The sequence below is a fragment of the Leptonychotes weddellii genome, unplaced genomic scaffold, assembly GCF_054177405.1.
Source record: "Leptonychotes weddellii isolate Sample4059 unplaced genomic scaffold, ASM5417740v2 HiC_scaffold_555, whole genome shotgun sequence".
NCBI lineage: Eukaryota > Metazoa > Chordata > Mammalia > Carnivora > Phocidae > Leptonychotes > Leptonychotes weddellii.
This window is the reverse complement of record NW_028023461.1, coordinates 1-27875: the sequence shown is the minus strand read 5'-3', so window position 1 is coordinate 27875 and position 27875 is coordinate 1. Positions and strand designations below refer to the sequence as shown.

General features: G+C 40.6%; 1 protein-coding gene across 1 annotated transcript; it reads right to left on the bottom strand.

Moving 5' to 3' along the window:
- Positions 1–7582: 7582 nt before the first annotated feature.
- Positions 7583–24460, bottom strand: LOC115943918 (piezo-type mechanosensitive ion channel component 2-like). Its single transcript, XM_081811100.1, has 3 exons — positions 24302–24460; positions 11732–11942; positions 7583–10442 (listed from the first exon to the last, which is right to left on the bottom strand). The coding sequence occupies exons 1-3, from the start codon at positions 24407–24409 to the stop codon at positions 10225–10227; spliced, it is 537 nt and encodes a 178-aa protein (XP_081667226.1). The 5' UTR covers positions 24410–24460; the 3' UTR covers positions 7583–10224.
- Between the last annotated feature and the right edge of the window lie 3415 nt (positions 24461–27875).

Below are 27875 nucleotides of genomic sequence, written 5' to 3'. Positions count from 1 at the left end.
ATATACAGAGCATTCCATTCAACAAAAGCAGAAAAAATATTCTCAAGTGCACATGGAACATTTTCTAGGACTGACCATATGTTAGGCAACAAAATAAGTCTTAGAAAATTTAAGAAGACTGAAAGCATACCAAGTATCTTCTCTGACCACAATGGCATAACACTAGAAATCAACAAAAGGAAAATTGGAAAATTCATGAACACATGGAAATTAAGCAACACTCTCTTGAACAACCAATGGATGAAAGAAGAAATTAAAGAGGAAATAAAAAAAACTTTCTTGAAACAAATGAAAGTGGAAATACAACATCCCAAAACACATGAGTGCAGGAAAAACAGTTCTAAGAGGAAAGTTCATAGCAATAAATGCACACTTTTAAAGGCATAAAGGTTCCAAATAAACAACCTAACTTGACACCTTAAAGAACAGGGAAGAGAAGAACAAATGTATCTCAAAGCTAGCAGAAGAAAGGACATAATAAAGATTAGAACATAAATAAATGAAAAATTTAAAAACAATAGAAAAGATTAACCAAACTGAACGTTGGTTCTTTGAAAAGAACAAAATTTACAAACCTTTAGCTAGACTAAACAAGGAAAGAAGAGAAAGGACCCAAATCAACAAAATTATAAATGAAAAAGATAACATAGGAAATCAAAGAATCGTAAGAGGCTACTATAAACAACTACACAATGACAAACTGGACAACCTAGAAGAATTGGAAAAACTGTTAGAAACATACAAATTACCAAGATTGAATCAGGAAGAACTAAAAAATCTGAATAGACATAATAAGGAAATACAATCAGTAATAAAAAATCTTTCAACAAACAAAAGTCCAGGACCAGATGGGCTTCACTGGTGAATTTTACCAAACATTTAAAGAAGAATGAACACCAATGTTTCTTAAACTCTTCCAAAAAAACCAAAGAGGAGGGAATACTCTGAAATTCATTTTATGAAACCACCATTACCAAAACCAGAAAAGGACACTACTAGAAAAAGAAACTATAGGCCATTATCTCTGATGAATACTGACTTAACAATTCTCAATAAAATACTAGCAAACTGAATTCAGTGGCACTGAAAGATCATTTACCATGATCAAATGGGATCTCTCCCAGGGATGCAAGGATGGTTCAACATACTCAAATCAATCATTGTGATACATCACATTAATAAAATGAAAAAATAAAATAACCATATGACCACATGATCATCTCAATAGACACAGAAAAAGCATTTGACAAAATTAAACATCCATTCATGATGAAAACTCTTAACAAATTAGTCATGGAAGGAACATATTTCAACATAATATAGGTCATATGTGAAAGCTCACATCTAATATCATACTCCAGGATGAAAAGTTGAAAGCTTTTCCTCTTAGATCAGAAATAAGACAAGCTTCCCACTCTTACCACATCTATTTGACATAGTACTAGAAGTCCTAGCTACAGCAATCGGGCAAGAAAAAGAAATAAAACATATCAAAATTGGTAAGGAAGAAATAAAATTGTCTCTATTTACTATATTATATAGTAAATAAATTACATAAATAAATAAATAATATATATATATATAAAATTCCATATATACATAGAAAATCCTAAAGACTAATATAGTATAGACAAATCCTAAACACTCAGTGAAAAACTGTCAGATACAAATAATGAATTCAGTAAAGTTGCAGGACACAAATTAACATACAAAAGCCAGTAAAGTTTCTATACACTAACAATTAATTTTCTTTCTTTTTAAAAAATTTTTTAAAAAAATTTATTTGACAGAGAGAGACAGCAAGAGAACACAAGCAGGGGAAGTGGTAGAGGGAGAAGCAGGCTTCCTGCTGAGCAGGGAGCCCAATAAGGGCTCAATCCCAGGACCCTGGAATCATGACCTGAGTTGAAGGCAGACACTTAATGACTGAGCCACTCAGGTGCCCCTACAACTAATTTTCTGGGGAAAAAAAAAAAGACATTGCTTCCATTTATGATAGCATCAAAAACAATAAAATACCAGGAACAAATTTAACTAAGGAGGTATAAGATCTCTTGTAGGAAAGCTATAAGACATTGATGAAAGATTCCTAAACAGATACAAATAAGTGGAAAGATATCCCATATTCATGGATTGGAAGAATGAATATTGTTAAAATGTCAATACTACTGAAAGCCATCTATGACTTAATGCAATCCCTATCAAGATTCCAATGGAATTTTTTACAGAAATAGATAAAAACACTCCTAAAATGTATATGGAATCACAAAAAACCCCAAATAGCCAAAGAAGTCCTGAGAAAGAAGAACAAAGCAGGAGACACCACACTTCCTTATTTCAAGCTATACTATAAATCTATAGTCATCAAAACAGTATGATAACAGTCCGTCTTTTCTGTTTATTTTATCTACATGAAAAGACGATGTTCATCGAACCTATTGTGGTAATCACTTCATAATATATATAAATCCTACAACCATGCTGTATGCCTTAAACTTATACAGTGATGTATGTCAAATATTTTTCATTAAAACTGAGGGAAAAAAAATCATGCTGTATATGCCTTCTACACAAAACCTACAGAGAAAAGTAGAACTAACATTTCTTAATCGCCTTCTGATTGCCAGGCCTGGGCAGACCCTTGTACACATCACTGCGTCAATATTCACCATGGCTCTCCCATTTTGAAGACAAAGAGCAAAGAAATTAAAAAACATAAACCGAAGTCTCTCAAAAATAAGAGATAAACTGGGTCCCTGAGAAACACTGAGTATGAACAGAAATAGAAATCTCTAATTTCTTCAAAAGTGAAAGCTACTTTCTACATTAACCATGTTAATTAACTTTAACCATCAGGGATAAAGCTACTTTTGAATTTTGTAAATAAATAAAAGCAAAACCATCATTTTTTTCTCAAGCAAAAACTAAATATTTGCCAACACCGCAAGTAAGGAACCACATGTACTGTAGCCTCCTTAGTTTCTCGCTGAACTTGACATTCACTAACTGGGGACAAGGTACCACAGAGCAGCACAGTGGGACTGCTGTGGGCGCCTGGACACCGAGAGTGACCTCTCTGGGAAATAATCACCCCATACATTGCATAGCAGGCGGCCCCATCTGTGGCTTCAAGTTCAGGAAAAGCCTAAACAAGTTTTACTTTTTCTTGGTGCACAAGGAAACGAAATGCAAGGGTTACAGGAGACAGAGCAGAAACGAGACTGAACAGAGATTTCCTGAAAGCAGTGTGATCAGCAGTGTTAGAGCCTGAGGGTACCCGGGCCACGCAAACCCATCCCTAGCAGGGAGACACAGTCACAGCTGATCACTATGGTCCAGTGCAGCAAGTGCAAGGAAGCAGGTTTGCATAGAGTAATTCTTCTGTGCTTCACAGAAGGAAACATGGAAGGTTCCACAAGGAGGTGCATGTGCTGGGTTTGGAGGAAAGAGTAGGAGCCAGTGGGATGAGGAAGTAGGACATTTCCCGTGAAGGAAACAGCACAAGGGGCAGAGTAGCTCAGTGTTCTCAGGGAACAGCAGCTGAGGTGCCAGATAAGCTACACTGTCAGATATGGGGAAGTCAGTTTGAATAAGAAAACTATTTTATGTATGTTAATATGATGTCTACAACAATAAAATCAGGTGCTTTTAAATACACGCCCCACAGGGCCCAGCATTTGGTGAGTATTCTCCTATTTAATACATGACTCCTCTCGGAGACAAGCACTATTCTGGTCCCTATTTTGTAGGTAGGGAAACCCAAGCACAGAGCATGAGGTAACGTGGTGCCCAGATGCTCTGTCTAGAAAGTAATGGGGCCAAGATTCAATCCCGAGGTGTTGGACTCTAGAGAATGAGTTTGCAAGCTTTAGCACAATCCTCTCAATATCTATCATAAGAGAATGGAGCCCCACTTTGTCCTTGATCACCGGGATAGCACTGGGGCAGAAAGGTCCTGCCCTGTTGCAGCGTGGATGCAGGGGGGCTGCTCTTGCATGTATGAACCTGATAGAATGAGACGACGGCACTCTCAGGTCAGCCACTGTCTAGTCCCCACAGAGAAGAGAGCAGATTTTCCATGAAGACGGAAAGGAGAGCCTTCCTGGGAGGTGCTCTCAATAAGCAAAAGGTGAGAAATTTGGTCCACAACATTTCATCAAGGCTGAAATTCTGGAAAGTGAGGTTGGGAAGTTTTAGGGCCCCTAGGGTAGACAGACGTCCTGTGCCAAGGCTTGTCCCCCTGATCAGAAGCAGGAGCTACTCCACACACAAGGCCAGGTGTCCTGGCTGGGTAGGGCACCCCATTTCTGAGGGACCCTGGGTCCACAATGCACCCACTTGTGGTCCTAAGTGACCATAAGTTTATGGCAAACTGCCCAACTGGACTCAGGGGTTCTATTGATTTTGCACCTATTTGTGGAAAGCCAATTTCTCTTCTGGCTTCTATTTTTCATCTTTCAGATAAGCGCAGGTGAGCCCTGCTTGAGACATAAGAACAAGGCACATCACTAAGAATCTTTTCAGAATGAAACCCACAGTTTGGTTATCATTATATCACCTACCAACTCTATAATTCTATAGATATCTGCCAGTGCCATCTTTTAACAAAAAGGTAAAGGAAAAGTGTTAACTTCTTTGGGTGAATTTACATTCCTTACCATGAAAATGTCCTGCTTTACATTTAGTCCCCCCACTGGACCGCTTTCAGATGAAATTCTTGCCAACTAGTCTCCATTAAAAACAATTTAGTCTTTCTGTGCTGTTTTTGTAACGACACCTTAGATTACTCCAACAAAGTGCAGGCGTAACAGCAATCTGGGGCTGGGGTGAAAAGCACGTTCCTTTAAATCACCTGAATGACAGACAGCTTATAAAGCAAACTGCAGCAGACCTAACAGAAAAACTGATTGCATTGTTCCATTTTTCTAAAGGACCCACTGGCTTCCCCAAATCAGAAGAAAGACATACAGCATTGAGGCCTTTATTATTCCCTATATATTATTGACATTTTTATGACTAGCATTAAGAGAGTGTAAATATAATAAATGAGATTGTACTCTTAATGCTTGTTTTATAACATCTTTCATAGAATAGTTAACTCATGATGTTGGAGTTTTAGGTTTTGTTTTTTCTTTTCTACATTGTTTTAACACTGAAATAAACATAAGCTTTTCCTTCACTAAACATAATGTGTTTTCTTATCATCATTATTTACTTAAAAAGGGTAACATAGGGCAAATCACTGTATATTTATTTTATAGAGAATCCTACTTTCACAGAGAATGGTCCAAAAATCTCTCTCATTCCTTCCCGCCCTTTCATGTTCAAACTTCACATCTTAAAGTGAAGAAGGCAGCAAATGAAGAAATTGAATTTGGGTGAACAAGTCCAATGTCTGCAGTTAACTCCTGCAAATGTTCTTGGAAAGTTCAGGAGTTGGAACGAAAGCCAGTTGAAGATCAGAATAGACAATTTATAAGAATGACCTACTCATCCCAATACGTAACATACGCAAAATGTCCATTAATAGCGTTTCAAGTGTCTCCATCATAATTAAGAAAACGATTGGCATTTTAGTCTCCTGTCACATCTTCCACCCTGGCCTACATCAGAACTTTTACCTGTTTTATCGAGATAACTCAAGATTAACAGACAAAGAACCCACTTCTTGTCAGGATTGTTTTTAGCGGAGTTCAACTCAAAATTACTTTTGGTATCACCTTCACAAGGAAACATGGTCAGTGGTGTGCTGCCAAACTGTTACAACGGGTTTTTAATTCATGCCACTAATAAGTAGAAGTTTATAGCATCCAAACGCATTTTACAGCCTTTCAAGGTGCCTGCCATTCATGACGATACAGAAGAAATCAGGTCCACCTGATCTCGGCCCCAACCCTTCTGCACCAGCACACCTTCTGCACTTTTAACGCAGAAAACCTGCGGGACGCAAATTGTCCAAGACTCAGAGCTTCATAAACGTGGCCAGCGCTACAGGTAGGAAAACAGGTGAGGATAAGCACAGGTGTAACTGGAGAACTCTGAACATGAGCCCACCACCTTTAATCTTGCTTCATGTCTTTCAAAATATGAGGTGTTTGCTGTCTATAGAAATTCCCTTGAAAATACAAAACCTTTGGAAGAGATTACACACTGCATTAGCAAAGCCAAATTTTGTTTAGTTCACCATTTTTGTTAGGGACACCTTCCAGAAAAAGCAGTTGTCATAGGGCTCTATTCTATTAAACAAATTACGTTGACTGGTACATTCATGAACTTACATACAGTTATGTGGATTTGTTCTGAAGTTTTATTTTGCTTGATCAACCCTTAGAAAACAGTATGTGCATTATGATTCAAAGTTTGTTTTAAAAAGGCACATATATGCCTAGGAAAAATTCTAGAAGAATATAGACTCAGAAATAAACAGTATTTATTTCCAGAGGTTAGGATTACATTTTTAAAAGGTGGTTCTCCTTATCCTTCATTATATTTTTCCAAATAATCATCAACAAGTATGTATTATACTAATGATAAGCAAATCAATTCAATTTTTCTAAAAATAAAGATAATTCTGACCAGAGAGCGCTTTTGAAAGCTTTTGAGAGGAGAAAAATGGCTTGGATTCTTTTAAGAACAACCACATCCGAAGCTGGATATATGCGCTGGAGTCTCTGTGGTTATGAAATTTTTGACAAATACCCACACAAGATGAGTTTCTTTTGCCACTTTCCAACTTATTTTCTACCAACTAAGAATTTGGGTTTAATAACAATGCACTGGAATTATGCCTTATGAAAAAAACTATTATTTTAGATATGTTAATTTCCAAGCTTTCTAGGACTATGATGCAATGCCTTATTATCACCAGGTGAATGGGGGGAGGATGGGAATCTACAACAAGGCAGTGTATTTATATTTATATTTATATTTATATTTATATTTAATTGTTTAGCTCAAACTGTCTATACCCTAATAAGCAACTTAACTTTCAGTGACTTACCTCTATGAGATTATAGTAATGGACCTTTTAAACTGTTTAAATGGATCATCCATAAAATGTAATTATAATTACATGTAATGTGATTATTATTACATGTAACAAATTAGAATTATAATTTTGTTTGTGACAATTTGAGTGAACAATAAATACGGTATGTTATTACCTCATTAGGACTATTATTTTCTACACCATAGGTGGGCAAGCCTTGTTTACCACCTGTTTGGTTACAGCTTATGAGCTAACAATGGTTTTCACATTTTTTGTTTTGTTTTGCTTTTATATTTTTGAGTGGCTGGAAAAAATCAAAAGAAAAATAATATTTCATGAAATGTGAAAATAATATGAAATTCAAACTTCAGTGTCCACAAAGTTTTACTGGAAGAGGACAGCACCATTCTTTTAAGTCTGCCCATGACTGCTTTTGCTAATTACGATGGCTTCTGAAAAGAATTGTGACAAAGTCTAAAATATGTATTAGCTGATCCTTGATACAAAAAGTGTTTTCAAGGTGGTTCTGAATATTATCTGTATTTCCCATCATCAGTCTCCAGATGGCAGAAAAGAGCCTTAAACTGGGGGGAAGGGGAATTATTGGCATGTAGAAGATATTTACATTCCCAATTAAATCACCCCGTGAAAGTCAGCCCTTCCAACAGTGCAAAACATTTTTTCTATGCATGTTCAATAAACCAAAAATTAAACGTCTAAAAGAAACCAAAGGATTCATTTAGTCTAGAACTACTGTCTGTACTGAAATTTAGCATTTATTCACTCTTGCCTAAAATAAATAAATATTACATAAATCTGCACCATTAAAGAGGCTTCTCAGTTATAACCAACACATGAAATTGTAATATATTTAAAGTGTACAATGTGATCATTTGATATATGTGTACATTGTGAAATGATTAGTTCAATCAAGTTAATTAACATACCAATGAACTCACATCATCCCCTCCGCCTTTTTTTTGGTGAAACTGCTTAAGATCTATTCTCTTAGCAAATTTCAAGTATACAATATAGATACTATTAGCTATAGTGGGCCTGCTACACATTAGATCTTCATAATTTATTCACATCCTAAGTAAGTTTGTATCCTTTTACCAGCCTGTCTCCCTTCCTCCCCACATGTCACCCCCAGCAACCACTTCCCTACTCTGCTTCTATGGGTTGACTCTTTTAAGATTCCATATACAAGTGGACAAGTCTGTCTGACTTATTTCACTAGCATAATGCCCCCAAATTTCATCACGTTGTCATGAGTGGCAAGATTTCCTTCTTTTTTAAGGCTGAATGATATTTCATTGTGTTTAGATACAGATATATGTATGTATGTACATATACACTGCATCTTTTTTTATCCATTCATCTGTCAACGGGCACTTAGCTTGTTTCCATATTGTGTTTCTTCAGTTTTGATGTGTCTATAACTTTCTTCTCTCTATAGACTGAATTATACTTGTTAAACCTCCAGATTATGCCAACTGGGTTTAGAATTAGTTAGGTTGTACGTGTGTTGAGTACTAACTTGTTTTAGTGGTTTTAGAACTTGAATTTTTTTCTAGCATTGTGTAGACATAGCTACAAACTAGACAGATTTTATGCATGAATCAATAAAAGCAAGGTGAGGGGGGGCCACACACACATTGCTGCTTCATATTTACTATCCCATGAAAACCAGGTAAGGATCCCTTGAAAGAATGATGCAAATCTATATCATCAGGATGATAATATTACTTATGTTCTTTTAAATTGCAGGTTTCTCATTTCTCAACAAGTGGACAAAAAGCACCTACACCACTTCCCAGACACATCAGAGGCAAGGAAACTGGCACCGCTTTCATCCCCCTCACATTCTCTCCCGCCATTTCTGTTCCCCTTTATTTTTTCCATAACTTCCGGTTATAAACTTTTCCACAGAGACAAAAACTTAAAACAGGACAATGGATAACCCAATGCCAATCATACATTTTCTTGTATGCCCACACAACAATCATGCACTTGAGAATTAACAATGATTCTATACAATCAGCTAATAACCAATGAATGTTGAAACTTCCCCCATTTAACCTCAAAATGTCTTTTAGAGATTTATGGTTGAACCAGGATGTAATCTAGAATTGGGCTTCACATCTGTTTGCTGGGTTTCCCCAGTTCTCCTTTAAACTGGAACTGTCCCTCCCCTCACTGCCTCTACACACACTTCTTTTTGTGATGCTGAGTTTTCTAGAGATCGGATCATTTGCCCTGTAGAATCCATATTTCGTATTTCTCTGATTGTTTTCCTGTGGAGTCATTATTTTTCTATCCTTTATAAATTACTGTAATCAGGGGTTAGGTCTAAAAGTTTAACAATATGATGCTGTATACTTCATATTACATCACATCACAAGTGTGAAATGTTGAGCTATCCCACTTTGGGTAGTACTAGTTTGATCAACTGGTTGCAGTGTTGATCACCATTACAAAGGTTTGATTTTCCCTCTGCCATTGGCGAATAATCAATGAGGTTATACGTTGTCATTCTGCAAACATCTTTTAGCCCAACAACTTTTTCAAGTAATGGTTTCAGTTTGCAATGAGAATCAGTATTTCATTAAGAACTGAGAAACAGTAATTTTCTAATTCTATTATTCCTTCCCCTTTCATTAGCTGGTGTTATCCTGTAAAGGTGGGTTTTTGTCTCATCATGAGAATCACCTAGAACTCCTTCTAAAAAGTCAAAGTAAATGCTGGACTCTTTACCTTTAATTCCCATTTTTCAAAGTAAGGAGTTGGTGTAATGGTTGTCTTCAGTTGAAGCAAATTAGCTCTCTATCTCTCTTTCCCCATGAATTCATGCCTTCTTATTTTTATATTTTTACAATCAAGTCATTATTATTTTTGATGCTCTATTATTTGGCCCGTGAGAGCATCCTCCAGCTGGATGCCTTAACACTTTTTTTTTATTCTTTGATTTAAAATGTTCTTCTGGGATCTCTTTCCACAGCTGAGACCAAACAGCAGCCTCCCCTCTCTCCATGTCCCAGCAGCACCTCTGTCTGAAGAGACCTTCTACTTCCTTCTAGATTTTGTCATTCAATAACTTGAAAGCGCTAGATTGCTTCTCCCATCCCCGCCAAACTTTGCTGAGCTCATTAACTGGCATTGAGAAGAACCCCTGCAAATTCAAACAAGATCATAAAGGAGGCCTAGCTCCCCTTGAAATGTCTTCACCATTTCTCTTACCTCGCATAGTAGTCATTGGGTGGAACCGCTTCTTGAAAGAATTGGAACTGGTATAAATAAAGTCCAATCAAGTGCCCCGCAGTGAAAATAGCCAGCAGAACACAGAGACAGCTGAACAGCAACGGATCGAACGTGCGGCACCAGGACCACCAGGTGCACAGACCCAAAAATACAAAGAAGTACACAGATGAGGTCAAAGATGGCAACATCATACCTAAGGAAGAAGAGATACGGTCATGACAAATTGCACAGAACCAGAAAATCATTTACCACTCAGGAAATGTAACTCTTGGAGATTATGGACATTTCCTTCATATGCTTTCAGGGATGGATCAAATTATTAAAGTATGAATCACATTTTATTTATTAAATCAGAACTTATGCTATTTTTGTTGTGAAAAAATGTCATACATAAAGTGATATTTGTAAATATAAAGAAACACAATATGATGAAGAAATTCTTCCCACGGTGTTTGAGCAGAGTAAATATCTACTTTTCATACAATAGAATTTAGCATATTTGCTTGCCTGTTTCCATCTTTCTACTTCCCCCCCAACTTTTCAGGAGTACTTGTGTGTCCATTCCAACTTTCCCTGATATCATTTTTTATAATGACTTACTTTTTTTTTGGTTAAGTAGGATTCATAACAATATTACATCTGTGGCAAAGTCTCACTAAAACTTTGCCCTACCCCACAAAATTTGATTTGCACTATTACCACAAGGGGGCACGTAAAGTGAGGTAATTCTTTGACAGGCATTTAAAAACCTTGGCGGGGGGCATTTTGAAATGACCCTTTGTTAAAATATTGGGATATATTTCTCGAGAAATTCTATTCACTTTCCCACTTTTTAATTTCCCTCTGAAAAAACAGTCACATTGTTTCATCTCGTGCACTTTCCACGAAGAGGTATGGCCTAAACTTCCCAGTGGCTCTGGGGCAGCGCCAACAGTGGGATGGAAGGAGGGAGAAGATGGAGATAACATTATTATGGAACAAGCGGTCGGCAGCCAAGATTTAAAGGAAGTGAGTGTCTGTGCTGCAAGATTACAATCTGAGGAAGAAAAATAGTATATCCTGGAGAGTTAAATTAAGATTACTAACGACCCAATGTAAACAGACATGCTTTCAGAAGGCACACATGTGGCTCCGGAGAGGGACACCAACATTCTCATCAGAGCCCATTGCCCTTCCTGGGCTCTGGGGGAGAAGAGTGGTTTTTCGGATCTACACATAAAACATGACATCACTTAAGACATAGGAAAAGATGGCTTTACGGAGGTTGACAGAAACCAACTAAAAACCCAAACGCTACAACTGAACAGGAAAAATGATTTCTGTTGTGTATGCTGTGTACACGTGGCCAGTTTTCCAGCAGCTACGGTTATGAGTTTGGTGTCACAGACCAGAATGGTTTCTTCCTGTATTTTCTCCTCAGCCATGTCTTCCAGTATTCGCCAAAGTGCTACCTGCGCTCCATCCGGAGCCGGAAACGCTCACCTGACGAACCGAGTAAAATCGTCACCACGACCTTTCCCGCGGTGGTGATCATGTTGCCGATAAACTCCTTAAGCTTGGAGGCCACAGAGGCGAGTCTGCGGAACATTTTTAATTTTGTGCTCTCTTCCACCTCGCCTTCAACACCGTCCCCTTCATCTAAATCCTCTTCGTAGATCAGTGCCTCTTCTGGATCTATTTTTTCTCCTCCAGCCTAAATAACGGAGAAACACAAAACACTGCAGTCCAGAACTCTGTCTCCCCACCCAGCAGATTATATGGTTTGTAATTTATGGGTCAGTCAGTGAGGTGAACTTCACAAACCAACAGAAAACTGCAGACAACCACTTATGTCCCCCCAGGTCTCTGACAGTGCTTGTGAAAGCCCAAGTCACTTGGATCTTTCCTAAAGAAGTAAACAGGAAACATCACCAATCAAAGGACCCTGAACAGCGTGTTGTCTGAGCCACATGAACTCATTTTTTATACACAGAAGAAGAAACTGAAACATCTATCAAAATCTTAACTTTCATCAATCTGGGTTCGGTTCCTCACATTTATGGTCTGCCACCAAGGTGATAGGTAGTTTGATGAGAGTATTTTTGGCTTGAACCAAAATGGTGGTTCAATCAGTGCTTATGAAATCCCTTTTCTTTCTGAAGTAAATTCTGTCCATTATTTTAGTGTTTCCTGGCCATGGGAGGGTGAGTGGTTTTGGGTTACTTGACTAGATATACAGTTACTTCCTATTTTATCCTTTTAGAGAATGATATACAGATTCAATCCTGAATGCTTCAGCCCATCAGTACTATCGTCAGAGATTTGGGGAAGAAACACATGGGCAGAATATATACATATTTCTATGCATTACTTTATTTATTTATTTTTAAAGATTTTATTTATTTGACAGAGAGAGACACAGCGAGAGAGGGAACACAAGCAGGGGGAGTGGGAGAGGGAGAAGCAGGCTTCCCGCTGAGCAGGGAGCCCGATGCGGGGCTCGATCCCAGGACCCTGGGATCATGACCTGAGCCAAAGGCAGACGCTTAACGTCTGAGCCACCCAGGCCCCCCTATGCATTATTTTAAACTGGGAATACAAGGTGTTTTTGTCTGTTTTGTTTTTAGAGACTAAATCAAAAGGTTTTTTGGCTAATTAGTTTTTCCTAGAAGGTTTAGGATTATTTTTTAAAGTTGTTAGAAAGAAGCCATCATTTTAAGACAGAAGGTAGTTTCAGATGCATGAGGTTTTATTTACATTTGCCCCTAGGCTAGCAGTCTTCTCTTAAGCCCAATTGAAAATGCACTAGCTGAAGAGCCAGAAAGGTCCTTAGGTCCAGTTCAGACATCTCTTTAAGGTTTAAAGAGTACAGCCCAGGGCGCCTGGGTGGCTCAGATGGTTGGGCGTCTGCCTTCAGCTCAGGTCATGATCCCAGGGTCCTGGGATCGAGTCCCGCATCGGGTTCCCTGCTCCGTGGGAGGCCTGCTTCTCCCTCTGCCTCTCTCTCTCTCTCTATCTCTCATGAATGAATAAATAAAATCTTTAAAAAAAAAAAAAGAGTACAGCCCAGCCTTTCCATTTTTCCCCTTTTAAAGGTTTGTTTTTTTTTTTCAGCCCAGCCTCTCCATTCTCCTATTTTAAAGGTTTTTTCTTGATACACTTAGTTCAGATATTTAAATAATATTCACTAATGGTAACAACCTCTAACTATGCCCACATGCACTAAAGGAAGCCAACAAAGGAAGTCTGGTAGGAAGTTCAAGTTAGTCCCGAGTGGCCTGGAGAACTCAGAAATCTTCTCTTTGCCTAGAAGGTACACGCCACTCGTAACTTCAGCTGTCCATTGCTGAAACCAAGGGGCCAGGATGCACAATCACCCTCCACACCACACACACAGATTTAATCTCGGGCCTATTCAAGTCTATATACCCAAGTTGGGTTCTATTGTATTCCATCATGACACATTTGCATCTTTTCCTGAAGGAAAAGGGATGTCTCATGCTTATTCATGAAGACTTCTCTGCAGGTTCAGGGCCTAGTGTGTGCTAGTATCTCCTAAGAGATGCAGTGATAAACATGTAGGCAAGTAGAAAATTAACAAGCTGAATATCTCTCAGTAACAAACCCTAGTCAGAGAATTAAAATAGGGTGATGTGACTGTGAGTAGCAGGGTGGCTATTTTAGGTTCTGAGGTCAGGGAGAGCCTCTCTGAGGAGGTGACATTTAAGCCACCATCTGAATGTCACAAAGTCACCAGCCATGTGCAAATCCTCAGCAAGAACATTCCAGATGGGGGGAAGAGCTGGTCAAAGGCACCATGGTAGGTTCAGAAAGAAGGCACATGTTCTCTGACATACTTTCTCTTCTACCAATTCACCCTCCCCGTTGTCAGCCGATGAGTCCCCTTCCTACTTCATTGAGAGAAGGGGGGCTAACCCCAGGCTGGCACATCAGCCTACCAATCTAAAGCTCACCTGTGCAGCAGGTAATCAGGCCCCCCTGTCCTGTGACTGTGGATGAGCTGCATGCCTTGAGACACCAGGGAAAAGGATGGTCCCAGCCATCCTCCCCCCTCTGCATTACCTCATGCTCCCTCTCCCATATCTCCCCATCAACAAACAAAACATGCCTCACCATCTCCAACCCACACCCCTTCCAACCCATATTTGCCTCTCAAAGTGACTCTCCAAGAGTTGGCTAAAAACATGGCGTCACTTCCCCTACTCCTCATTTCTCTTGAACTCACTCTGAGTCTGATCGCCAATCACTCCACATAGTGAGGGCTATGACGTGGTCTATTGCACATGGTGATGCCAAGGGAGACCGCAGCGAGGAGGCTACTGCTGTGGTCGAGGAGGAGACAGGAGCTCATGGAGCTGAAGAGAGGTTGGTGTCTCTGCTGTTTGTCTTAAAGGTCAAGTCAGCAGAACTCATCGGTGAATTTGATGTGGAGGGAGGAGGGACAGAGAAGAATCAAAGACAGTTCCTGTATTTTTGTCATTATTGAGGAGATGGGGATGGGGATAAGCAAGGGGGGAGCAGGTAGGGGGTGGAATTCAGTTCTGAGATGGCTATGTTGTTGGAGATGTTACAAGGGCAGCCAGCACAGGGATCTGGAGGGCTGGAGGGAGGTGGAAACTAGAGAGGTCTATCTGAATTTCAGTGGTAGAGTGATGGTTTCTAAAGTCAGGGGTCTGATGAGATTACCTGGAGAGAATACAGAGCTTGCCCACCTCTCAGGCACTACCACACCTGGAACCAGTCTGTCTCTCCAGCCTTACCCTAATCTTTGCCTAGAAGCTCCGCCTGTAGGAAACCACGTGGGGAACCCAGAGTCCACAGGCTCTCTTGGCCTTGGGACATGCTTGGAATGTGTCCTTGGCCATAGGATCCCCTCCCAAGCTCTTAAGGCCCCCACGTCCCATACCAGCTCTTCCTTTCCACCTGCTCTGGCGCCCCCAAGAGTGTCTGTGGGGACCCATCCAGAGAAGCTATTGCTATGGCACCCACACCGCCATCCACATACAAACCATCTGTTCATGGGGCGACACATAAAAATCCTCCCTGAGGAAGAAAGCTGGGCCCAAACCTTCAGTGACCGTACTTGAGAAAGGAGACCCTGAGAGACAACACAGCTAGAGCCGCCTGGGGAGACCCTGAGAGACAACACAGCTAGAGCCGCCCAGGTCCCAGTCAGAAACACACTCCTAACTTTCCTAATAAGTGGCTTATTATTCAGTTGTAGAATTGCTGCGGATATAGATTAAATCAAATATAGTACTCTGGTTGAGAACCTTTGTGAGGTTAGACAAACGCATTTCCTTGACTTCTCTTGGGTGGGACTGGGGCCCCCGTGATTTTTATAAACATACCACTGTACTTGAGGGTTTTCAGCATTTTTGTACCGGAATCCCTGGGGCCCTCAGTCGGAAATGCTTTCTAAACCTGCCACGCTGAGAGGGAGCCGAAAGTGAGCCAGGTTGGCCTCTGTGAGCCCCCACTATCCAGCCTGGGGCCAGAACTGCCATTAGTCACGTCAGGCCTGCTTTTTAACAGGCAGGCTTTCTCCCCCTAAATGATTCGTCTGGTGAAGGATAAACACTGATCCTCTGGAACAGCGTCCACGCGCTCAAATGTATTTACTAACAAGCAGCCTTTGCTTGTGGGAGTTGTAATCTCTCCCGGCATTCGAATGCATCCAGACTCTGGCCTTGAAGCTAAGGAGTAGCTATAAAAGAAGATTTATTTATTTAAAGATTTTATTTATTTATTTGAGAGAGAGAGAGAGAAACAGCATGAGAGGGGATAGGGTCAGAGGGAGAAGCAGGCTCCCGGCTGAGCCAGGAGCCCGATGTGGGACTCGATCCCAAGACTCCGGGATCATGACCTGAGCCGAAGGCAGTCGCTTAACCAACTGAGCCACCAAGGCGCCCATATAAAAGAAGATTTAATTCCCCTGGTTCCAAAGCGATCTTAGAAATTTAAAAGAAAACACTTTACAGTTTAGAAAGGCAAAAAAAAAAAAAAATTCCATATTATTTATGGAACTTGTCAACATCTACAACTTATTTGAAGACATGTAAATCCTTTAACTTGCCTTTGCTAAAAGTTCCCCACTTCGAATGTGCCAACATGTATTCCCATGGCACTTCTGCGAGAGGGTCTGAGCGCCAAGCAGCCGCCGTATCTACAGCTGCCTCCCCACACTCGGCACATGGCAGTCATTCCCACACAATTTGGACAGGGAGGATAGGACAGTTAGTTTTGGTGGAACGCAAACATCCATTTTTCTTTAGCTCCGAGCACTCAAAGATTCAACCTGGGTCGGGGTAAGTCCTGATGATCACCCGGGAATCTTTAAGAGAGCAGGTACCTACCTAGCTTCACCTCAAACTTCCTAAATGAGAAATTCTGGGAGCGAATCTCAGGCCTCCGTATGATCAAAGAGCTGCCCTACGTGATTCTGAAGCAGCCAATCAAGACTCCACGCAAGGCTTCCATCCACAACGCCCGATCAACAGATTCCATGCTCTGCAGGCTAGACAAAACTGCAAACATCTTGTTGGAATCCTATGCTAGGCAGACTCCCTTAACTGGAAAATACATTGAAGTAATTTATCTGTGGAACCTCCTTCCGGTTTCAGTCAACCTTTACGTGTTAGGCCAGAACTTCTCATCAGATGAATCCACTTTCTTCTTTGTGGCTAAAACCATGCTATAAAAACATGTCAACGGAGTGTATCAAAGTCACAAACGATCTGGAGGCAAAGGAACATTTTTCTAAAGTGTCATGAGTTGTTTTTTCATTGTTTATTATTAAAAGTTAACAATTTACCTTTGCAGAATGGGTTCATCTCAGCAGAAGAGCCCAAGGAAGGAAAAGGCAAGTGCGGTGCCTCACTGCACAAGACAAATGCTATGGGCACCGTGTTGCCTGTGGAAGGGAGTAGAGAGAGCGCCTCGTCCGTGTGATGTCACCATGAGTTATGTAAACCTAACGGGACAGCATCATACAGATAAATATTTCATTCTACGGCCACACTTGTTTTAGGAAGATTATTTTTCCAAACTTGCAAGAGCAGTGGAGCCTGGCGCCACCATCCACATCCCCATCCCTCCCTGACACTCTCATTACATAGCTCTGGAATGGGCCCTGCATCAAAACCTTCCAAAAGGTCCCAGGCCAAATTGCCAACTTAGAGATTGCACCAATCTTTGAGAACCACCTGAACATCATTTGAAAAGGAAATGAACAATAATGGAGAGTAGCCAAACTGGCCTGACCATTATTTTAAAGGTTTATATCTTTAGGGTTTATTTTAAAAACTCACCTAATGGCATACCACAAAACCAAGTCAGTATTTAAACACACACACACACACACACACACACACACACACACACACACACACACCCGATACCGTCTACTCAGTTTGTCTCTGGTGAGAGAGATTATTACTGACCCTGAACCATCCATTTTCTCTTATAAGAAACAGCTGAGTTTAGCACTCCTAACTGACATACCTGGTGTTCCCTCTAGAAATACAGAATTCAGGAAGTGATAACAAAGCAGCATTTTGAGGGCACACAACCCTTCCTGTTGCTCCAAAATGTCCTGAAAGATTCAGGACCCATATAATACCTTCGGATGGGCTGCAATGTAAACAAAATGCAAGTCTTTGTTGTTAAAATGTTCAAAGGCTGAGCCCTGCTCTAGCTGCTCTGGAATCCACTCATTCCTTCTCCATCCTCCAGGACAGTTCCTCCCTCCCCTCAGAACTTTTCCTGAGCCTAAGCTCTGCTCTGAGCACTGTGCCAGGTCTAGGGGGGTAATCCGCCCTGGGACCCCAGAAGTCTGCGCTCACTCGGAGGAAATAAACCAAGTGAATATAACTGTTTATAAAGTGAGAATATAAAATCCTAGTTATGGGGATTTGGAATGCCCAATTCCAGTTATTCCCAAAGCAAACATGATGAAAAAAAAAAAGGACAAATGTCCTGGAAAGCAAAGCAAAAAAAAAAAAAAAAAAGAACAGTCTATGTTAGACCTTCCTTTTTGCCCATCCTGGTACCTAGTAGGTACTGAATAAATAAGCGTGCCCATGGATAAATACGCATGCTTCTCTGAAGTCATAGCAAGGAGAGATCACTGAAGACAGATGTATGGGTTTCCCTGGCCCTGCCAAGTCCTCTGATAGTTCGGGGGAGAAGCAGCTCTTTGCAGATAATCCTGGTCCAGGGCTGACTCCTTATGGTTTGTTGCTTTAGTTTTATACCTTAGGTTGCTTTGTGCAAGCCTCCATATTAATCAATTAACCATTTAACTTGATTAAGTATATAAGTATTACTATGTGTCCAATCTCAGGTTACTTTGCTAACTTAAGGTTTGCTGCAACAGAGAACAAGACAGCTTATACTTTAGTGAGGGAGATAGCAAATAACAACAAAAAGCGGTATGTAGAATAATTACAGAGTGGAATAAATGTTATGGATATAACAAGACAAAGACTAGGGAATAATCCGGGTGGGTGGGAAAGAGGTCACCTGATGATGGAGGAAGAACTAGCTGTGAATGAGCAGGGAGTGAACTCTAGGAAGATGGGAGAGAGCTAGTTGGTTCTGGGCACAGAGAAGCACAGAGAGGGAGTGGGCCAGAGCCCAGGATGAGGGTATGGAGGCAGGAAGTGCCATGGCCCTCAGGGTTAGGAGCCTGAATTTTGTTCTCATTTAATGAGACTCCAATGAGGTGTTTTAGCTAAGGAAGTGACATAGTCTGATTTATAATTTTACAAGGATAATGTGGATATAAAATTTATAATTTTACAAGGAAGTGACATAGTTTGATTTATAATTTTACAAGGGCAATCTGGATAAGGCAGAGAGTGTGGTAGCAGTGGAATAGAGGAAGAACAGGGGCTGGAGGCGGGGAGACCCAGCTGCAGGTTATTTCTCGGTCTGGTTGAGAGGTGGGATGAGGACTGTGGCAGGAGAGACAGAGAAAGGCAACCAGATGTTAGAGAAAATGTCGAGGAGCACCCATAGGACTTGTTGATGATAATGGATAAGGAGTCCAAGGAATCAAGGGTCTTACCAGGGCTCGGGGCTCTAGCAACTGAGTGAACGGCGATCCTGTGAACTTGGGTGGGCAGTCAGCAGGAAGGCTGGGTGGAAGGAGGGAAGGGAGATCGAGCTCCTGCCCTCAAACACGCCACCAATACTTTGAAAGAAACATGGGGACTTAAATGACATTAAGTTGGTGACAATTCCATCTCAGTATTTACGGTTGAGAGAAGGATGGAAAGCACGACCAACCTCAAAGGAGAGGGAGATGCAGACCTCTGGAGCAGGACCAGGTAGCCGGAGTGGGACACACAGGTTCCTCCCCACCCACTGTGCCTGACCAAGCTACCCTCACTGAAGGGACACTGGGCTCTGCAATCTCCCCAAACAAGTCTCCCTTGTGGGTGTTTTGTTGTTATTTGCAATTCAAATGCACAAGATCACCTGTCAAATATATCAAGGACAGAACAAAATATTCTGAAAATTTCTACAAGTTTGATCTAGACATATTGTTAAGGGTAAAAGTCTACTTCACAGCTTTGATTTTCTTCAAAAAACAAAGCAGAGAATAGGCACACATTGTTAAATGATGTTAAATGAATGAACAAATGGGAGAGAAATGAAGGTGTATTTAATTTGGAATAGTCTTATTTTAATAATGTAAAAATATTTGAGCTGCCTTCATAATTGCTTATTCTTTCCTTTATTTTTACTACTGGTCACATATTCAAGTCCAGGCTGGTCAAAGTTCAGTCAACTAACATATGCCCATAATATAACATCCCTGCCTTTCTATGTGATAAAGTGGGTATGCTCTCCCGGTGTATTTCTCTCAGAGGAAAGGATGAGAGGGACTCCATGGTCTCACCTTGTGTCCTGGGAGATGTAGCTGAAAGACAGTGGGGGATACATTTAGCCATGGATCTAAAGGTAACTTGTCTCCGTGATACTCATCCTGAAGCTCATACTGTAATACTGAGCCTTCCTGAAGCTTTTTGAAGACAACAGGCCAATGATTTTCTCCAGTTAGAAACTTTCTCTTTATTTAAACTAATGGCATCTAAAATCACCACAATTAAAGGTTCCCCCAAACTGTAAATGTGTTTAACCCAGAGAAGACAGACCCAGGGTGCTACATTTTGGGGGACATAGGACAGTAAGTCCTTGCCTTGTTCCTGAGAGTGACCTTGAGAGGCGGCAAAAGCCAGGAAGCTCAAGGCTGGTAGGGCAAGTGGGCGGTTGCCCAGCTTCTTACCCTACTGAACGCTGCCATGTTTCAGATGATCCTGTCTGTGTGCCTGAAAAGACAGGATCTAGAAAACTTAAAACAGGTGATTTTGGACTAAATCTCAGGGGAGATGCTGAATGCCTTATTAGAAGGTGACAGTAAAAAGATTGATTTCTTTCATTCTTTGTTCCTTGCTCTCCAAAAAAAAAAGAACAGTAACTTCTAAAACCTCAATGCTGAAACTTGAGGCATGGCCCTGTTGGTGATTTTATGTGCCAGAATGCAGATGCCGTGAGAGCCTAAAGGACATTAGGCATCAGAAAGGAGGGTACAACATAATAAAATAAAATTTAAAAAAAACAGAAAGGAGGGTACAGGTTTTGTGGCTCAGAATAAACTTCCAAATAAAGCAGGATCCAAATGTTGCATACCTGAATTTTTAACAGATGGTGGATGCTTATACTGAAATATTATTTTTATGCTTTGTATTTGATTTGTCAGACTATTTAAGCAGACCAAGTCATGACTAAAATTCCTATTTGAGTAAACATTTAGTTGCTCATAAATTTGGATTAATAATATATTAGAATACTATTTGCTTCCAAAAGAATAAAGCCTGAAATCACATTAAATAGCTAGAAAGAGCTAGTAGTACAGAAATATACAAGAAACAGCAGTTTGGTGAAATTACAAAGCATTTCATTGCACAGGTGACCTTTTCCTACACAACTTAATTTTCATAACGTCACTCATTTTTTTTTAAGATTTAAGATTAACTTTCACCCAGTTATGATTTGTAGATCTGCTTCTCAATTGCAATGAACAGATAAACAAGACCACAGATGTGTCAGTTGAAAGAGAACCTTTTTTGGCATTTGAGGAATTGGCTCCCTTACTGAGCTCTGTTCTCTGTACAATACAAGATTCTCTGTAACAATGCAAGATCTGGGCAGATCCTCCCACCCACTGACTTTCCCTGGGGGGGGGGGGCGGAAATCCAGGGATTTGTGATGCCCTTTAAAACAGCAAACTTGAGCCTCATTATCAAGTTGAGCAAGATTAGGAAAGACTCTTGAGTCTTCAGGGATTAGTTGCTAGTTTAAAACAATGCCGGATTTGAAAAGAAATTCTTGCAGGCACCAATGGATTAATCTTGCCATTTCTCCATTGAGATAAATGAAAGAAGAAACAATGCCAGCAAACACTATTCTTTCAAAGGATCCTCAAAAACCAAACATTCTACAGTGCAAATGTCAAGATTTATAAAAGGGAGGAAATATGTTGGGACCTTCCAAAACAAAATAAATTCTCCTACTTATTTTGGCCATGTGCTTCTATTCTTTTCAGACTCAAGCCAGATTGTTCACATGTAAGAAATATTTCCTTGTGGATTCATCTCAGAAGATTCACACACCAGCCTGCTCCTCCCGGGCCACCTGAAGGGCTGGAATGTACTAAGAGAATGGAAATTAAGATCTAAATGAGGCCAAAACAAATCTAAAGGGGAAGAAATTCAACCTCATAATAATGATATTTAGGATTTTTCAAAGCCCCCAAATAAATAATATTTAGAATGTCTATCATCTTATTGTTATTTTTAAATAATGCCATTAATAATATAAAGAGTACAGATATTTAAACAGGTTTCAAATGGAAGAGAAGTACCCTAAGTTTATCTTTGACAACTGTGTGAAATCCAAAAGGAAACATGATTTTAGAACTAATCCATTTGATGGTTCTGTGTTCTCTTCTTCACCAGATGTGTGACCTTAACATAACCTGAAATCCGCTAACTTCTATCAGTCAGTGTAGGCTTCCCTAGTCCTATGGCAAAAAAGCATCTGTCCTTAGTGACAGAAGTTCTTTTTATAAGAAGCCTTGCCATTCACTTATGTCTATCTGTGACAAAGAGCACAGAAGGAATTCTCTTACTGAGTGGGCTGGCTTCAAACTCACCACCCAACTTTACTTTCTATCATTCTAAGAGGACTCTGAATTTGAAACTGCTCTAGGACCTCTCCAGTTGGAGAAAAGAGAGGTGAGGAGAGCAAGTAGCATCTCATTAAGCACCCCATTGAGTAGGCGCTGCACTAGGTGTGTTTTATTTGACATTTCATTTAGTGCTTACAGCAAATCCATTACGTAGGATTATGACCATCCTCATTTTGCAGAAGAAAGAGAATAAACAAGTTTCTCAACATCACATAGCCACTGTTAGTAGCTTCGATGTCTGCCTTCAGAGTCTACTCCATTTACAATAAATATCCTTTATCTTCTATTTATAATATGAGGATAACTGAAAAATAATCTTGCCTTTATAAATAATAGTAATGAAAAATCCTAAGTCTGGAGGGTTCATGGGGTTACTTTCACCAAACTTGGACAATTTTGGCGATAATTATCAAAGCCAGATGATTTTCAAAATTATAACTATTATAAATTGAAGTTCAAATATAAAACTGAAAATTAAAATTTTAAGTTTTCCTTTAAAATTGGAAAGCCAACAAGAAGAAAAGGCATTCTCATAGTTTTACCCATTTTTAAGACACTGACAAGTGCTGCATAGTTTGTAGACTTAAATGCAAGATAGGGTTAGTTACTACCCTGCTATAATTGTTTTTTACACCAAGTACTTGTTAACATTTGCCTTAAAAATAGCAGAATATTGATATGCAATGTGATCGATGTGATTGTGTTTTTTACCCATAAATGATTTTCAGCAGTAGTATCATTTCTAGATTGTATAGATCTGTTGAATTATATCCTCACTTTATTGTTCTGTTTTTAATAACTATACAAGGTAATTTGCTGCTTATTTGTGAGGCACATAGGTCACTTGCCATAACTGAGACTTGTCTTCCTTGAGGCCTTTGTGATTACCATTCTCAAAGTAAGTGATTTCAATTAACTTCAGTTTTGCAGGTTAAAGTTCTTGCCAAAACTTCTGAATAAGAACATTTGGTCTGTGTCTTGGGTCAACTGTCCAGAGTAAGCCTTTTTCGTAATTTTCTCTTTGTAAATTTCATCTTTCAATTACCAAACCAGTTACTTTGTAAATCAATGTCACTGAAACTCATATAACAAAGTAGAGTCATTAGAATGGATCAGTGTTCAGAAACAGGTCCGGGGACAGGGATGAGCTGTCTAACTTGCTCTCATACACCGAATGAGATCTGACGTGCTCCCTGATCCTCCTGAAACTCTTTCTGCTAAAACACATAGCTAAAAATTAACATACATTTCCCTCATTATCGTTATCTTTTTCCAATTCTTACACTTTCCCAAAGGTATATATTTTTTCTCTGGAATGCTTTAAAATAACTTGATCAAAACATGCTAACACAAGTCCACTCTGAAGAGCAAGGTGCACGGACCAGAAAGCTTCCCTTCAGGGAGGAATTACTTTTTTTCTCCCCAAACTACCAGATGTTACTTCTTCTCTAAATATTTTGTAATAACTAAGGTATCTAGACAATGGGCCATAATATTATGAATCTAGAAGGTTAACCATCTGAGATAATATTAGATGAGAGTGAAAAGAACATTGGGTCAGGATGAATGCCTCACGAAGGGCAGCCTCATGTTCCTTGAACTGGCTCCTCATGGCCAAGATGTGGATGCGAATGCCTACCCATCAGAACTACACCAGGGGCTGTGCAACGTAACTGAAGCCAAGCACCCCAAAGCTTAAGTGCTTTGCACATTTCACTCTTACACAACTTATTAGAAGGTTCAAGGCCCTCAGAAATCAAAGAAGGAGGATAGATGCATGAAATCAGATTTACCAATTCTTCATTTTCAAACTCCGAGTTATACTGTGCTGCTTCTTCTGTCACTGGTTTCTGAACAATGTTTCTGCAGACGAGCCAGATGGTCAGACTAGCAATGAACATCCCGATATCAGGCACGAACACTCTGATCCCATTGCCAGCATCAGCTCCCTTTAAGCTATGGAGGAAAAAAAAAAAGGGAGGGGGAGGAAATTTAGTTGTTTTTCTATTTCTATGGTGACACTATGTCCAAGTATGTCTGTATCTCCTTAATGAATTTTAAAAAAGCAATACTCAGGGGGCGCCTGGGTGGCTCAGATGGTTGAGCGTCTGCCTTCGGCTCGGGTCATGATCCCGGGGTCCCGGGATCGAGCTCCGCATCGGGCTTCCTGCTCAGCGGGAAGCCTGCTTCTCCCTCTCCCACTCCCCCTGCTTGTGTCCCCTCTCTCTCTGTCTCTCTCTCTCTGTCAAATAAATAAATAAAATCTTAAAAAAAAAAAAAAAAAAACAATACTCAGTTTCTGCTTACAAGGCCCAGGAAAGCTTTTCATCGACCTCAGAGTCTTATGTAATCTGCCAAGATTCAGGAAGGCACCAGGGTTTCACTGGAGTTTCAAAAATATTATAAAGACTCCTAAACCAAGTCTCACTTCTAAAACATGCTAATGAACTATATTGTTTTTAAATAAGCCACGTGCACAGTACAGACCCAGGTGTCAGCAATCTAGCTGAAGCAGTTAAAAAAACTATAGACACGTCTATGGTGAGTGCTGTGAATTGTGCAAGACTGTTGAATCACAGATCTGTACCTCTGAAGCAAATAATACAGTATATGTTTAAAAAAAAAAAAAAGAAGAGGAGAGCAGGAGGGGAAGAATGAAGGGGGGGAAATCGGAGGGGGAGATGAACCATGAGAGACTATGGACTCTGAAAAACAAACTGAGGGTTCTAGAGGGGAGGGGTGTGGGAGGATGGGTTAGCCTGGTGATGGGTATTAAAGAGGGCACGTTCTGCATGGAGCACTGGGTGTTATGCACAAACAATGAATCATGGAACACTACATCAAAAACTAATGATGTAATGTATGGCGATTAACATAACATAATAAAAAAAAAACTAGACACGTACTAGCAGTCAGAAGATATTGTACTTTAGATGTAAATCAAAGCTGGAGGGAAAACAGAGAAAATGTTACAGCAATCCTTGAAGGCAGGACCTCTTCATTATTTTGAATATGTAGTTGATTTTGTTTTCCATACTGTTCTAAGAAAGGCAGACCTGATAGGTTTCTTCTTTTAATCTTGGAGAATGGACAGTGAACTTAGAATCGGAAGGATGGGTTCAAGTGTAAGCCCGACACTGACAAGCGGCATTCCACTGGGGGGCTTCCCATGGCCATATGTTCCTCCTCCGTGTCAAAGAGATCCTATTCTTTGCCTTCTTTATCTCATTTGAGTCAAATGCAAGTGACTCAACGTTTATCAGAGATAAAACCTGTTCAGGGACTAAGCGTGTGTGTGATCAAATACATACTGGATTCATTTACATTGTATATATTATATATTTTGACAAAAACATAAAATATAATAAACAGCAAGATCCCCATTGCCTAGATATAACCACTGTTAACATTTTGATAAATTAAAGCATTGTTAATGATATCTACCACTAACTGAGCAATTGCTCTGTGTTAAGACTTTGGTACATATTATTTCTTTTTTTTTTTTTTTAAGATTTTATTTATTTATTTGACAGAGAGAGACAGCGAGAGAGGGGACACAAGCAGGGGGAGTGGGAGAGGGAGAAGCAGGCTTCCCGCAGAGTGGGGAGCCCGATGCAGGGCTTGATCCCAGGACCCCGGGACGATGACCTGAGCTGAAGGCAGACGCTTAACGACTGAGCCACCCAGGCGTCCCAGTACATATTATTTCAGCCAACCAACTACCATATAGAATTAGGTATTATTATTTATCCTCCTTTTACATTAAAAAAATCCCAACTTCGGCTCCAAAAGGTAAAATTATTTCCCTGAAGTCACACAGATAGAGAGAGAGCAGAAGTATACTCAAGCTCCCTTTAGGTCCAAATTTTATGCTCTCGACCACGGCATTCTCATGTATGTACCTGCCTGGTTTTTCTTTCCAAGCTTCCTCGGTACCTTGACACACACATTGAGGGTTTACAACGCTAAGCTCATACGTTACCTATTGTTTTGAAAATGATTAGTTCATTTAATATATCACTAATATGTTTATGACTCACTGATGATTTTTAAACATCACCAGGTTCACGATCAGATAGCATGTAACTGGTTTATTGGGGGGGGCGGAGCAAGATGGCGGAGGAGTAGGAGACCTGGATTTCGTCTCCTCTCAGGAATTCAGCTGGATAGGGATCAAACCATTCTGAACACCTACGAACTCAAAAGGAGATCGAAGAAAAGAATAGCAACAACTCTCTCATCAGAAAAGCGACTACTTTCTGGAAGGTAGGACGTGTGGAGAAGTGAATCCGAGGCGATATTCGGGAGGATAGACGGCGGGGGAGGGGCCTCCGTCGGCCGCTTCTGGCAAGTGATAGAACCACGGAGCACAAAATCGGAACTTTTAAAAGTCTGCTCCGCTGAGGGACGTCGCTCTGGTGGCTAAGCGGGGGGTGGAACCCTCCGGGACAGTGTGGTCTCAGGACCCTCAGGGTCACAGAAAGACCGGGGGTGCCTGAGTGTGGCAGAGCTCCCAGGTATCGGAGCAGGGAAGCCGGCTGCAGAGGCGGAGCCCAGGCGCGGGCTCTCAGCTCGGGGTTGCCATAAACCATGATCCGCGGCACAGTCGGGCCCCTGCTCCTCCAGCAGGGACCCAACAAGCAGCAGATCCGGGGAGACTCACCTTCCTCCCCCGGGAGGAGCGGCACGGGAGCGCACCGCAGGGATCTGCTGGGTTTGGAGACTCCATACGGGGTCGGGTGCCAGAGATAGAAACGCGCGGTCACAGGCTGGGTGAGCACGGCGTGCGGCCGGTGACTGGGGAGACGGGAGTGACTGATGACTTTTCTCTGGGGGCTCACTGAAGAGCGGGGCCCTGAGTTCTCGGCTCCTCCGGGGCGGAGATTGGGAGGCCGCCATTTTCACTCTCTGCCTCCAAAGCTGTACGGAAAGCTCGCAGGGAACAAAAGCTCTGAAGAGCAACCTGAGCAGATTACTTAGCCTGGACCGGGCAAGGGCAGGGCACTTCCGCCTCCGGCAAAGACATTTGCGAACCACGGCAACAGGCCCCTCCCCCAGAAGATCAGCGAGAACAGCCAGCCAAGACCAAGTTTACCGATCAATGAGAACGGCAGAACCCCAGCACTACGGGAATACTGCACATAGAATTCATGGCTTTTTTACAATGATTCTTTAGTCTTTAAAAGTTAAGTGTTTTTTTTTTAACTGTCTTTTTTTCTTTTTTCTTTTTTTTTTTTTGAATTTTTCTTTTTCCCTTTTTCAACCAACATCTTATAAATCCCTTTTTTAAAAAACATTTTTATTTTTCATTTTTAGAGTCATATTCTATCCCTTTATAGTAGTTACCTGTATTTTTGGCATATTTAT

Bases quoted from the DNA above. Each gene is read 5' to 3' on its own strand.
- LOC115943918 (XM_081811100.1), bottom strand. From the start codon at position 24,409: ATGTTCATTGCTAGTCTGACCATCTGGCTCGTCTGCAGAAACATTGTT. The intron at 11,943-24,301 runs GTAAATCTGATT...TCCGTTATTTAG, and splicing joins AGTTTGAAAATGAAGAATTG to GCTGGAGGAGAAAAAATAGA. The intron at 10,443-11,731 runs GTGAGCGTTTCC...CTTCTTCCTTAG, and splicing joins GATTTTACTCGGTTCGTCAG to GTATGATGTTGCCATCTTTG.